A 13,509-nucleotide genomic window follows, 5' to 3' on the forward strand; every position below is an offset into this window, starting at 1 on the left:
CTATTTTCCTTGTGGTTCTTCCACCATCTCTCAGACCACACTGAGTGGAATTTTCTAGAAGGATGGAAGAGTACCACAATCTCCACATGTGTAAATATGGTTTTAAAGGAGAGGGGTTCAACATGGGCAGCGACATGTCTGGAAAGTTAACTTATCACAGCTCAGCACACATTGATCGTGACATTTGTGGTGGGTGATGTTTTGTGACCCTGTTTTTATTTTTTAAAACAACTTTTTAAAGTGTCACTAACATGCTTCTCTAGCTACATTTTAAAAGCAACAATGAAAGAGAGGTATGGTGCTATAACACCATCATGATGTACCATAATTCCAACATAGTGTTACAACACCATGCCTTGGTTTCACAAAAAAAAAAAAAAGCCAGAAGAGCATTTAGCAATAGATAAATAATGATTTTTAAAAACTAAAGCGGGGTCATAAAATGGCACCCACAAGAAGGGCTTTAGTTACTGTGTGCTGAACTGGAAATGGACACCCACCCACAGCAGCTATGTCATGCCCACTGGTTCAGAGAGAACCAGAGAGCTGCATAACATTTTTTTAAAATGTGACACTCCCAGTTTTGTGAAAAGTCAACTTGCAGCTAGTGCCAGACTCATTTTACCGTTCAAGCAAGCTACCAAGATTGTGTCGGGAGGGCCCCTGAATGGCATCAGCGGAGCCAGCATCCAATATCAGTGACCCACCTCCTGTGGAGCTGTGGGCACGCTACGCATCAGCAGAGTAACAGCAAGAAGTGAGGCTGTGGAGGTATTGGCATCGCGAAAGCTTCCTTTATTTACAAATCAAAACAACAAACATGGCTAGCGTGAGCAGCAGCTTCACACACGTCTGCTCTGTCCGAAAGCAATGAACAAAGAGAGAAAATACAAAAGCACACAGGACGGAAGTTCAGTGTCTGAGTTTCATTCCCACACTCCTATCACAAAGGAATGTAAATAAAGGATCACAAGATCTGTATGTAAATAGGCTGCAAATGTGCTAAAATCTGCAGCAATGATGTCATGAAAAGGGGGAGGATGTTAGTATTTTCATACTAACAGATTGCTTAGACTAGCATTTGCCAATCTGGCAAGATGTTTTCCAGATGTTCTGGACTACAACTTTCATCGCTATGCTGGAAAGTACCAGGTGTGCAAAAGCTGGCTAAGATTGACCAACCCAAACAAATGTAGCCCTGCCCATTGCACCGAAGTGCAGATAGCTGTCAAGTGCACAGGTTGAGGTCCAGGGACCTGACCTCACCTAGGTGGCCAGGAGTTTCACAGGGTGCAGAATTTGCCCTGGATCAGTCCATGTCTGTTTAACAGAAGAGTAAGAGCCTCGGAGGTGGGTTGTATTGCATTTGCTGCCTTAGGTAAAGGTAAAGGGACCCCTGACCATTAGGTCCAGTCATGACCGACTCTGGGCTTGTGCGCTCATCTCGCTCTATAGGCCGAAGGAGCCGCCATTTGTCCGCAGACAGCTTCCGGGTCATGTGGCCAGCATGACTAAGCTGCTTCTGGCGAACCAGAGCAGCACACGGAAACGCCGTTAACCTTCCTGCCGGAGTGGTACCTATTTATCTACTTGCACTTTGACGTGCTTTCAAACTGCTAGGTTGGCAGGAGCAGGGACCGAACAATGGGAGCTCACCCCATCACGGGGATTTGAACCACCCACCTTCTGATCAGCAAGTCCTAGGCTCTGTGGTTTAACCCACAGTGCCACCCGCGTCCCTATTTGCTGCCTTAGCTACTGGCTAATCACCTACCATGAAGGTGCTTCTCTTGCATTTTACCACTGACCTCCCTCCCCCCCCCTCCTCAGCAGCCTCATTACCTGAAACTGCAGAGTGTCTGTGTGGAAGGCCAAAGAAGGGCAGCAGTATCCCATGCAACTGTCAAGAGGGAAAGAAGTGCGGAACGGCCCAGAAGTAGATTTAAAAGCAGGAGTCCTCAGAACCCCAAAGAAACAGTTGCAGGAGGAGGGTGGAAACATTCCAATGGTCATCAGAAGAAAGAGAAAGAAACAGAAGGCAAGAAACCAAGGAAAGAAAGTAAAACAAGACACGACAAGCTGCAAGGAGGTACAGTAGACTCTTCTGGACTCAAAGCCTGGAATGGGAGAAAAGCTCTGAAAAACTGCTCTCTCCCTCTCCACTCCACAGATTAAAAGTGACTGCTGGCTTGGCTCCCACAGAAAGAGGGAGCAAAGACAGGCTGACATCAAATTTCCTCAATCTGACGCTCTTCAGACAGTTTTGAAATGCAGGATTATTTTTTCCGGTCTTTTTGGAACATACAATACAACGGCAGTAACTAGTTAGGTACTATTTCAGTAGTCTAATTTGGTTCATTATCTCAAGCAATTTCAGCTCTAGACAAAATTTTGGGGAAATGAAAGTAGCATTACTCGCCCCATTTTAATTCTGCCTTTCCTCTGAGGGGCCAATCCCCAACCCTTATCCTTGCAACATCACTGTGAGGTGTGATTGGTGAAGCTTTAGGCCACCTCATGAAGTTTGTGCCTGATTGGAGATTTGAATCCAGCCCTCCCTGTTCTAAGTCTGACATTTTATCCACAATGAGATCCTCAGTTTTATTATGAAGACAGACAGACAGACAGTCAGACAGTCAGTCAGACAGACAGGCACACACACACACACACACTCCACACCCCCATAAGTTGCTGTACACATGAAATGAGACCAAGAAGCTGGCGTGTTTCATATTGTCTCCTCAATGGGATTCTTTATTAACTTGAATACCATTCTTAACACTCTGAAATCTGGCATAGTGTGAGTTGGACTCTGCAGTTGGTTATAAATATTGTCAGGTTTTCAACATTGTGGTTTCTTAGATGACAACTTAATTCCGCTCTATCTAAAATCAAATCTGGCAGGCCTGACAGATTCATCAGAATCTGGTCCAGAAACCAGATATTTTGGTTTACAGCACAACTGCAGTCTGCAGAAAGCTCCAGGTCCCAGATCACAGCCTGGGACAGCCGAGGTAATTCAGGCTGAGCTTGCTGATTTGAGACAGAATCCAATCTGTTGCCAAGCTCTGCTCAGGGCTCAACAAAGTATGCAAATGAACCCACTGTCCATGGTGCTGAAATAGACAGAGCTGCCCCCTGGCATACTTCAGCTGTATCCCAGCACCGGTTTATCAGGGCTAGAAATAGGATCCTGGCTTACTTGGTTGTGTGTGGTTCACCCACATTTCCACTTGCCCTGCTGCTTTCCCCTACAAAAACATGCATTTTAGTGCTGAATCAGAACAAACAGCATTCAGGATTTCCAGAGATTGTCATTTGCTGCGATTTAGCACTAAAGAGCAGGTTTTCAGGGGGAAAGACAAAACTGATTGGACCCATGCTTTCTAGGCAAAGTATGGATGAGCCCACTGTCTATGCAGTCAACAGCAGCAAGCCCTTGGGGGTGAGACTTGCAAGGATGCCAGATGTCTCTGTATGATGTACAAGCTGGCAAATGTGTATGCTGCAATCACACCTTAAGGTGTACACATATGTAGACTCCAGAGTGTCCATATGCATGTGGGTGTCACAGATCAGATTTTTCCATATGTGCTTTTGTACACCTTCATCCACACATGAGCACTTTCAGTTGAACTCTGTCTCATTGCTTCCCATCCACACTAGTGGGAGGTGCTTGATGAGATGTCTTGTTGTCCCCTCCCCTCAATTAGTACTTCCTCATCCTCCATGAGTTCTGGAAACCTGAGGTCTATTGTGGGCATGCCTGCAGCTTTTGGTTTACCTGGGTGCACTGCCATTTAAAAAAATTATGTTTCTGATATACCAGAAAACAAACACGTTTTTAAAAGTGTGTGTCACGCCATTCCCAGCAGCAGCCCACCAGTGGAGGCTGGGGGTCTTGTGAAAGATGGCATCCAGAAAAATGTCACTACACATACACACACACACAAAAATAGCCCACACAATACATTTCAATATGTCCACAGTTGGGTATCATGGGATATTATGTTGGATCCCCACCCCCTTACCACTTTTATCTGTAGATCAGGAAAGACAAATTAAATGGGGGGGGGGTGAGAGTGTGGGCTGCCAACTTGGATGAGAACAATGTCATGTGGATGGCACAAAAAACATGCACACATGAGATGCAATGGATGCCCTGTGAACTGCTGCTTTTACACAGCTCCACTGCCTTTTGAAATCAAATTCCTTTGCTTCTTAGCCTGGAATCATTCTATGGATATATTTCACTCTTGTGCTCCCAAAGTAGCATCTGTCTGTCTGTCACATAATTTCTAATCGAAACAAGGTGTGAAAATACAGCACCAAAAAGATCATTCATAAAAAAAAGTGAAAAACACACTTGTCTGTCTGTCTGTCTGTCTGTCTGTCTGTCTGATAAAGTTGTGGTGTTTTTAGGCTGTGTGTGTGTGTGTGTGTGTGTATGCATGGAAATGAGTGTTTGCAGAAGCAGACTGAGTGTGGAGAAGCAGCCCTAATTAGCCTCCAAGAAGTGAAAGAGGAGAAAGAGGAACATAACGCTAAGGCAGCTGCTCCATGACTGGACTATAGGGAAATGTGATGAGAGAGGGTGGAGACTTGGCTGTTGCTGCACAGATGACAGCAAAGTTTGCCAGGTTCAAACCCAGAAAGGAGTTTCAGGGGTTCCATGAAGCTTGTCCAAAAGAAAGACGAGAAACAGAAGCCAGAAAGGAGTTCCTGGTGGATGTTCTGGTTTTTATAAGGCCAAAGACCCTGGGAGGCCAAGGACCCTCTTGGCTCAATGTTGCCACTGTTTTGCATAGGGGTCACTTTAAAGGGCCACCCCTGGGAGAAGTTAGCAAATTTGGAATGCAGGGAGTTTCCATACACTGAGTCAGACCATTGGTTCAACCTGCTCAGTTATGTCTGTTTTCTGACTGGTAGCAGTTCTTCAGAATTCAGAAGTCTTTCCCAGGTCTACCTGCAGATGGCGTGTATTGAACCTGGGACCTTCTGCATGTAGAACCTATGCTGCAACACTGAGCTACGGCCCTTACCCAAAACAATCTAGATTTATTTAGAAATTAACGGCACTATTTCCAAATTTGCGTGTCTGAAGAACCAACCAATAAAGGTGGAGCATGTAAATAAAGCATGTAACTCTCACTGGTAGGACCACAGGAGAAATCCTAAACCAACCAAAACTGCTGATATTGAAAGGATTCAGAATTATTTGGGGGTAGCCAGCATGTGACCAGAGAACCAGAATAAGGTAAGAAATTGGTTGTGATTATCCAAGAGAGAGATCTTAGGTAGGGTCCACACGGTGGACTGTTGCAATGAGAGAGAAGCAAAATTAGTCCCAAGAGGTTATTAAGAAAGCCAAACATTTAATAATATTTCATAAACCAACGGTGTGGCCACACCTGGAATAGGACTCGCAGTTCAAGTCAACCCGTCTCAAAAATAATATTGTGGCACAGAAAACAAAAAGGGGAAATTATCCTGGGGCCAAAATGCCCTCCACACGTGTAAAGGTTGAAGAACTGTAGCCATGTTTTTCTCAGCTGGAAAGCCCCACTTTGTAGAGGTCAGAGAGATATTTAGAAAATTATGAGCAACATGAAGAGGGGAAGGTTTCCTCCCCCAGTTATAATATGAGAGTGCAGCATTGCCTCTGTGGTGTAGCCCAGAGGAGGAATTGCCATGGGGAGAAGGTGACCAGACTCCTGCAATGGTGAGATCCTTGACAGCGGGGCATAATGACATCCTTGCTCACCACTGACAGACATTGCTAGCTTCTGCTTAGCAGCCAACAGAGCCCTGAACTGTTTGGGAACGGGCTCACCTTTGGCCCATATGAGCCTGCTCTTCATTGGAAGACCTCTTTAGCATCTCATTCTACATGCACCGACACAGTATTCAAAATTAGGTGGGTGGCATCTGAGGACAGAACTTTTTGGCGTGCAGTGCTCTGTATTGAATATACAGTACTAATTTTACTGACCCTTGGAAACTGCTGCTGGTGCCATTTGTGTGGCTTCTATATGGTGCTTTCCCTGCTTTCATGAGATGCCGTCTACAAATCCCATAAATGAATAAACAAAAGATGGATCACTGGAGTTGAGCTTCAGTGAACCTCATCCTGCAATGACTTGCAATAGGAGCACAAAGTAGCTCACAGACCAGAAATAGTTGGTTTTAAGCTCTTCAGCATGCTGGAGACATGAATTGATGTGATATATTTTTTTTTAATTGATGCTCGCAATGACCAGAAGCGCTCCTTCTTAGAGCTGGGGCAGCAGAAAGAAGAAAGAAGGCTGTCACTTGTGCCAGGAAACAGCAGGAGTGATTTCGCAGGCTGTGTTGGGGCAGCATTTGCAGTTCCTAATGGGAAGAACAGCTCATTCCCATCATTCACAGGCCACAGAACATTGTCTACCTGGAACTGAAACGGAATAAAACCTGGCTCTTGCAGTTATTTCATTCATCTATTAATTCATTCTCTCTCTGTATCTTTTATGAGGATAAGTGCAAACAGATGTTCAATGGTCTGTGTTCCTGTGCCAGCTCCTACAAAAACCGTCCAGATTTCTGGTGACAAAGCAGGAAAACTCTCTGAAGATGCAAAAACCCAGAGCCCTCCAAGGAAATTGACAGCCAGGATAGTTTAAAGCCCAATGTAGTCATGCTGCACAAGAGCTTCAAAAAGGACCTGGACTTAGATTATCAGGAAGAGCAGGGAAAGCAGATTATGTGAAATTGAAAGCAAAGAATTCAACTTTCTGAGAATTTCATGGTTCTTTAATTTTTAAAAAGCAAGATCCTTTACAGCTATAAAGTGTCTGGGCACTGATGGTTGAAGTTTCAGAAGTCAGAGCAGCTGCTGTACCAGATTTTCAGCAGTCCCTTCTCATGGTGAGCAAAACTAGAATGTATAATACAAAACAGCAAATTTGAACAATTTCATATTGGTCACACAATCCAGCTATGATGGGCACAGAATTTTAATACAGTGGTACCTCGGGTTAAATACTTAATTCGTTCTGGAGGTCTGTTCTTAACCTGAAACTGTTCTTAACCTGAAGCACACTTTAGCTAATGGGGCCTCCTGCTGCTGCTGCACCACCGCTGCACGATTTCTGTTCTCATCCTGAAGCAAAGTTCTTAACCCGTGGTAATATTTCTAGGTTAGCAGAATCTGTAACCTGAAGCGTATGTAACCCGAGGTACCACTGTACTTCTAGCAAGGAGTATACACTTGAAAGCAAGCAGACAGAGGCTTTGCGAAATGTTAGAAGAAAATGACTGAGATGTTTGTTAGACCCTGAAGAGCAAGAAATGTGGCTGTGGCCACACTGAATGAGATCGCAGTAAGTGAAAGGAGAGGTCTCCTCCTACCAGGTTGTGGTAGAGGTCCGTGGTATGGTAGCTGTGGAGGGTGGAGCAGGGAAGAATGTGCACAGTGAGGAGGTGTGGTTAGGAAGAGAAGAAGGAGCACTCCTGCCCTGCTTTTGAAAGTCCATCCAGTTCTCTAAGAGGTAGGCAAACACAATGAATCCAGCACCAAACCACACTGAGAGTCAAAGCGAGACCTGGTCTGTGCAGTTCCAAAAAGACCAGCTCTGGAGTGGCTGGAATAATCATAAATGCATACTGAGCAAGAACCTGCAATCTAACCTGCAGTTAACACTGCTTGGAGATCCTCGTATCAGCAAATCAAAGGGATGCAAGAAGCAGGAAGCCCAGGCCCTACCATTGCGAGGACTGAGGCAAAACAAGTTTGTTTGCCTCTGTGTGGCTAGTCTCCCATGTTTTATTCAACTTCCGTGATTCAGGTTCTTCCTTACATCGGCATCTGGGGAAAAGGGATCCAACCACCGAAAGGCATGGAAAGAAGGAGGGAGGGAGTGGAGACAGTGCCTAGTTGTCTGGGGATTCTCCTTTGTGGTCAAAACTAGGACATTATGCTGAGGATGCTCAGAGTATGCATTGGAGGAAAACTGTGGATATGCCAAATATTAATTTTTAACACTATATTAAAATGATTTGTGTTTTGCTTTGCTATTCAAACACCAAGGCCACTTACAGAACAACAGCAACATATAACAAATGTCTTAGTCTAAAGGACAAGAGGCAGCTCCTGCCAGGCTTGTACAGCATACAGGTGAAGAGGAGTTGAGCAATTTCCCAAGCAGCCCACCCTTGCCTGAGCTTTGCTTGTTGGGGAGGCCAGCCGTTAGCATGGCCCCCATCCTTCCCCACATGACAGTTCATAGTCTAAGCAATGAGGGCTCAGAAGCTGCAGACTTTTGTCTCTTTGGGCATGAAAACGAAAGAAAAGTCAGTGGCACGCAAAAGAGCTGCTGAAGCTTTGACATGAGAGTACTCAAAGAATTGTTGCTCAAGCAACCACTACCATGGAAACAAGAGCAATTCCTCCCAGCCAAGTGAGCTTGGATTTCAGGCACTCAACACCCCTCCACACAGCTTCTGCAGCAGACAAGAGGCCACCTTCTTTTCCACAACAGCTCTACCCAACCTGATGCCATCCACATGTTATTGGACTAAAACATCTGGAGGGCACCAGGTTGGGAGAAAGCCATTCCACAGCAAGTTCCTGCTGTCAGCAGAGCTAAACTTCCAGAGCTAGACAGGAAAGGGCAGATGTGGCCCTCACCTGGCTTCTAGCTCTCAGGTCTGCATTGCCAGATGTGTCTGCTATCCAGTCAGGCTCACGCCAGATGTCTAAGCCCACTTTCCAATCTTCCGAACCACCATTCCACAAAGTTGGGGTCTTCCTCTGATGAGCAGTCCGCTCACCCATCCAATCAATATGCACACCCACCCATCTGCTTTGACCCAGAAGAAACAGACTGTCAAGCCGCCCTGATAATGATGATTACAGTTTAAATTGTTAAATTAAACAATAAAAGAATCAATAACAACCACACTCTTCAAGTCTGCAATTATTTCAATCAAGAGTCCTGGTAGCTTCCACAGATTAGGTTTCTGGGGAAATGTCATTTTGATGTCTCACTGTGATCTTCCAACCTAGAGCCCCAGATTGATTGCAAATTCAGGGAACAGAGGCAACTCTCTTATCTTCGGTGACTGGGAAACAGAGACATCACCACAATATTTGAAAATCCCTCTCTGGAGCAAAACGTGAGGTTCTTGAGGCAAGGGAGAGGAAAAATCTTTGGACTGGGTAGGTAATGGACTTCCCTTCTTTAGCCACTTGGCCAGTCAAATCAGCAGGCTCACCCGATTGGGGGGTAGGGCCTTTGGGGTGGCATCTCACCTGCAACAGAGGGTTTAGCCTGAGGCCTGTCAGGGCATACCCCTTGCAGGTGCCTGAAGGTTTTATCCTGTTACTCCCTGTGCAGTAGGAGTCAGTCCTTCCGCTGTGCAAAGGTTGTGTCTCAACCTCCAAAATAAAACACCTTCGCCCACCAGTGCTGCCCCCTCCCAGAGGCAAAGACAGTTGTGGGAGAAGGAACCAAAGCATTGCCTCCTCTACCTAGTCCCGGGGAAAGGTAGGCACAGGGTTGCTGAAGGCTACATAAAGAAAGCTAATGTGACCAGAAGCCCTATGTAGTGATGAGTAGCCCAAAAGATAACTTGGGAGATGCAGTGAGAAAATTATTGATAAATACACTGATAGATCGTCTAAGGTGTAAAGGCAGTAAAAGTATGAATAGATGTTATTCTTATTTATTTATTATTTGTTAAATTTGTAGAGTGCCCTTCATCCGCGGATCTCAGGGCGGTTCACAACATAGACATACAATATAAAAACGCAAAATACAAGAGAAAAATAAGAACAAAAAAACCACACACAAATTAATAACACCCCCTTCCTGTTGTAACAGAGTCAATATGTCTCTGAAGATGTGCAAAGGAATTTGCTGACACAGATGGATAAACCTATGGCCTTGTTCTTCAGTTCTTGCCTGTGATGTTGGTTTTGCTCTGTCCGATAAGGCCATTGCCTAGTTACCCAATTGCAACTCTGCTTGTTATCTGACTTTAAATAAACAAAAGCTGTCTTAAACATCACAACTCATGTGGTTAATTGCATAAAAATCACTAGAGACACCTACCAGATGGACTTTGCTAAACCACACATTTGGCTCCCACATTAACTAAAAGAAACTGACCAATGGAAGCCCGGCCTGGCAGGTGACAACACCTTGAACAGCACACCTTTATTCAGACTTAATAGGAGCCTTTCCTTGCAGCCCCAAATTGCCATTTCTGACATTTTTAAGCCACCGGCCCGCATGTATTGAACCATGCTGAGCATGGCAGGCGCACAAAGGCAAGGAGAAGACATTGCAACTTACCTTCCAGTCTGTGTTCACTGCAGAGAGGAAAGTATCTGAATTTTCCTGGGAAGGAAACAGACCAAATCAAACCATTACTTCTCATACAGGCTATTATAGCTCACAACTTTCTTTTAAGCCTACTGAGTGCACTCCCCAAGCCTGGGACGTCATCACTATACTGTGTTACCTGAAAGGAGGATCATTCAGCTGCCTGTCACAGAAAGTTTGGGATCTATCCTGACTCTCTACAAATCGGGATGGAGAACCCGAGGCACTCCAGATTGTCACTGGCAAACCTTGGCAATGTCACAGCCCTACAACCGCCAGCCTCCCTCTCAAATTTGCAGCTTAAGAGTAGGTGCAACTGCCTAGGAGAATCTCTGCCCATCTCTAGAGCACAGATTTTGGGAGGAAGGCTGGTTGGTCAACATGCTGGCCAGAGGCCGTGGCGTAGTTGCCAAGTGGAAATTGGGAAATTGGCTGTGTGCTGGTGTGAAGTACTCTCTCCTCAAGCCAGGAGAAAATGATAGTCACCCAGAGTTTGGAATTTCACTTGCACACACCTGTTTGGAGCTGGATTTAAATCAAGATATAAATATCTGCATATATATCATGGCAGAAGACAGCTTCCAAACTTCTTTGTTACTGACATGGCTCACCAGGCAAGTTCCTTATTGGTGGCACCCACATCAGCATCACACCAGAGGCCCACCTGCCAACATGTCCAGGAGGGTTTTGGCTTTTCCATCAGGCTCTGCTCATCCCCTTGTTTACTGGGGATCCACACTGAAGAAGGAATGGAGGGTGGCAGGCAGGGCCCTGCTTGTGGCCCAATGGCCATCTCTACACCCACATACATCCCTCTTGCCTCTGAGTGAGCAACTGGCAGCCTCTGCAGTATAAAGGGTCTGAATTTGGTCCTGAGGCCACAGGCCACAGATCTCCAGTGGAAGAGGTCTCTGGAATGAAAGTGATGTGTGTGTGTGACCAGCTCAAAGTCACACTGGCACAAGTTTCAGGACAAGTATCTTAAGAACCTTGCTAGATGAGACCAAAGATCTACCTAGTGCATCAGCCTCGTTTCCCCACTACTCGATCAGATGCCTTTGAGAAGCCCAAAACTAGGGCTTTAAGGGAACAGTCCTTCCCAATGCTTGCTGACTTTTTGAGTAATTTCTCACTTAGGTATCTTTTGAATCTGAAACCATCATGGACACTGTTCCCAAAGCAGTTTAACAATGGCTGAACCTTGTACCAGTCCTGGGAAAAGCTTAGATTTAAGTCCAGGGGTTGCTTGCCCTCTTGTCAATTCCATACACTTGTCAGCTACCACTTGGTTTGTCCCCTTTCAAAAAAAAAATTGTTAAGTGATGCCAAATCCAGCAGGACTCACCAGCTCAGTGTCCTGCCCCCGAAGCAGTGGCTTCTCTTCTGTAAATCGCTGCTCATGCAGGCCAGCCATGGTCACTTCCTGCAGCAAAAGTCCTGCACAAGGGGAAAATGCAAGCACAGCAGTCAGAACAGCCCCAGGGCTGCCCAAATCCTGACCCAGGCAGTACTTCCCTGGACCTTCTTACACTGCAGGTGGCAGAGTTTCCTGCTCAGGAGCAGGAAGTTAAGTTGGATTTAGCACCGTGCTTGGTATTCATAGAGCACTTTGCCCTGGATGGTTCACCCACATTAGCTCAGTTACGCTTCCAGTGTTATCATGCCTGTATCAGGCCAGTGTTATCATGCCTGTAAGACAGATTTGAGGGTGGATGGGGGAACACTGAGGCCAGGAGAACCATGGCTTCCCCAAGAATATTTATGAAGAGAGTTGGTGGTCCACCCATGGCTGCATCTGCAGTTTCCCAGGTGGGAAGAGGCTCACTAGAACAGGGATGCTGTTTCTCAGCTGGAGCAACTGGGAAAGAGGCCCCTTACACTCCATCCCATATCACTGTCCTTGTCTGCCCTGCTCACCATTTTCTTCAAGTTTGTGCCTCTGGCTCCCACATATTAGCTTCTCGAAGCCACCACCTCATCCGACTTCAGATTAAAACCTCTCATTCAGGTCAACGGAGGTCCCAGCCTTACACAAGTTTTGCAGGAGGGCAAATGGCAGTGTCTGGACAAGGACACAGCAACTCCCCATCCACAGAGATGCTTTGAGCCTCTGCCCCCAGTGTCCTGTTCCCATTGCTGTCCCTGGAGACCTTTCAGGTGTCTCCACAGGCAAAGGACAACCAGGTGACCTCCTGCACATGCTGCCAGAGCCAGATGCAAAAGGCCCAAGCCGAAAACAGAGACCACCTCATGTGAGCCTTGGCTTGGCTTTTTGCAGATTGCAGCGGCAGTGACTTGGAGAAGTTGAAAGAGAGAAAGAGAGGTGCTTCTTTAAGCCAGAAACAGGATACATGGGGACCTTTGCTGCCTGTTTGCAGTTAACTGGCAAGAAGTCACATTCCCTGGGGAGGAAGGAGAATGTCTCATTTGGGGCTGTTGTCAGTATCTCCTGCATTGCAATTCATAATACCACCACCAGCTTTGCCTGTTGCAAAATCTTCTGGCTTTCTGGGGAGCAGCTGGGGGTTGTAACCTGAACACGGGGAATAAGAAACATGCTCTGCTTCCTTTTGTTCATTAACGCATTGCAATTTTGCTGTACTTGCATTTTCTTTATTTGGGAGGGTAGTTTCATGGATGCCCATGTATTTTTTATTTTTATTAAAAAAAATTATGGTATGAGTCACTTTGAGTGCCTTTTGGGGAAGACATGGCAGGATAAATAAATAAGATTTAAATTAAACAAACGTAAATTATACTCTATCCCTCCCTGCTCCAATTGAGGAGCCCAGTTCCCCTCAAGGGAAACAAACTACACAGAACATTCTGACAAGGCTAAGAACCCAGCCCTGTGGCTTCTTGCGCCAGCCAAGAGGAACATGCAAGTGGGATGATGCCACAGGGCAGCATGGGCAGCGCCACCTATGGCTGAGACAGATACCAGCCCTGGGAGGACATTGTCAGCAGCAGCGGCTGCACATGGAGGCAGAAAGGGCACACCAGGGGCAGCAGATGCCCACAGGCCATCCTGGGCCTGGAAGATGTTAGCCACTCACTGCAATGGGGTCTTGACCCATTTGCACCTTTGCAGCCAGGAGGCAAGCACCTGGTGGAAACAGACTCTGGGACTCCCCCCTGCAGAACC

At 46.1% G+C, this 13,509-nt stretch overlaps 1 protein-coding gene across 3 annotated transcripts in view; it reads right to left on the reverse strand.

Annotated features, from left to right (window-relative positions):
- The window catches only part of NDRG4 (NDRG family member 4), a 47,434-nt gene that overhangs the window by 24,788 nt on the left and 9,137 nt on the right, over window positions 1-13,509 (reverse strand). For all 3 annotated transcript variants that reach the window (XM_081921134.1, XM_081921133.1, XM_081921132.1), the window contains exons 2-3: window positions 11,710-11,801; window positions 10,335-10,379 (exon numbers count right to left, since the gene is read on the reverse strand). In XM_081921134.1, coding sequence (XP_081777260.1) covers window positions 10,335-10,379; window positions 11,710-11,778 — 114 coding nt within the window. In that variant the 5' untranslated portion in view covers window positions 11,779-11,801. The remainder of the gene's footprint in view (window positions 1-10,334; window positions 10,380-11,709; window positions 11,802-13,509) is intronic.

The sequence above is a fragment of the Podarcis melisellensis genome (genome assembly GCF_964234715.1).
Source record: "Podarcis melisellensis genome assembly, chromosome: 8".
Taxonomy (NCBI): Eukaryota; Metazoa; Chordata; class Lepidosauria; order Squamata; family Lacertidae; genus Podarcis; species Podarcis melisellensis.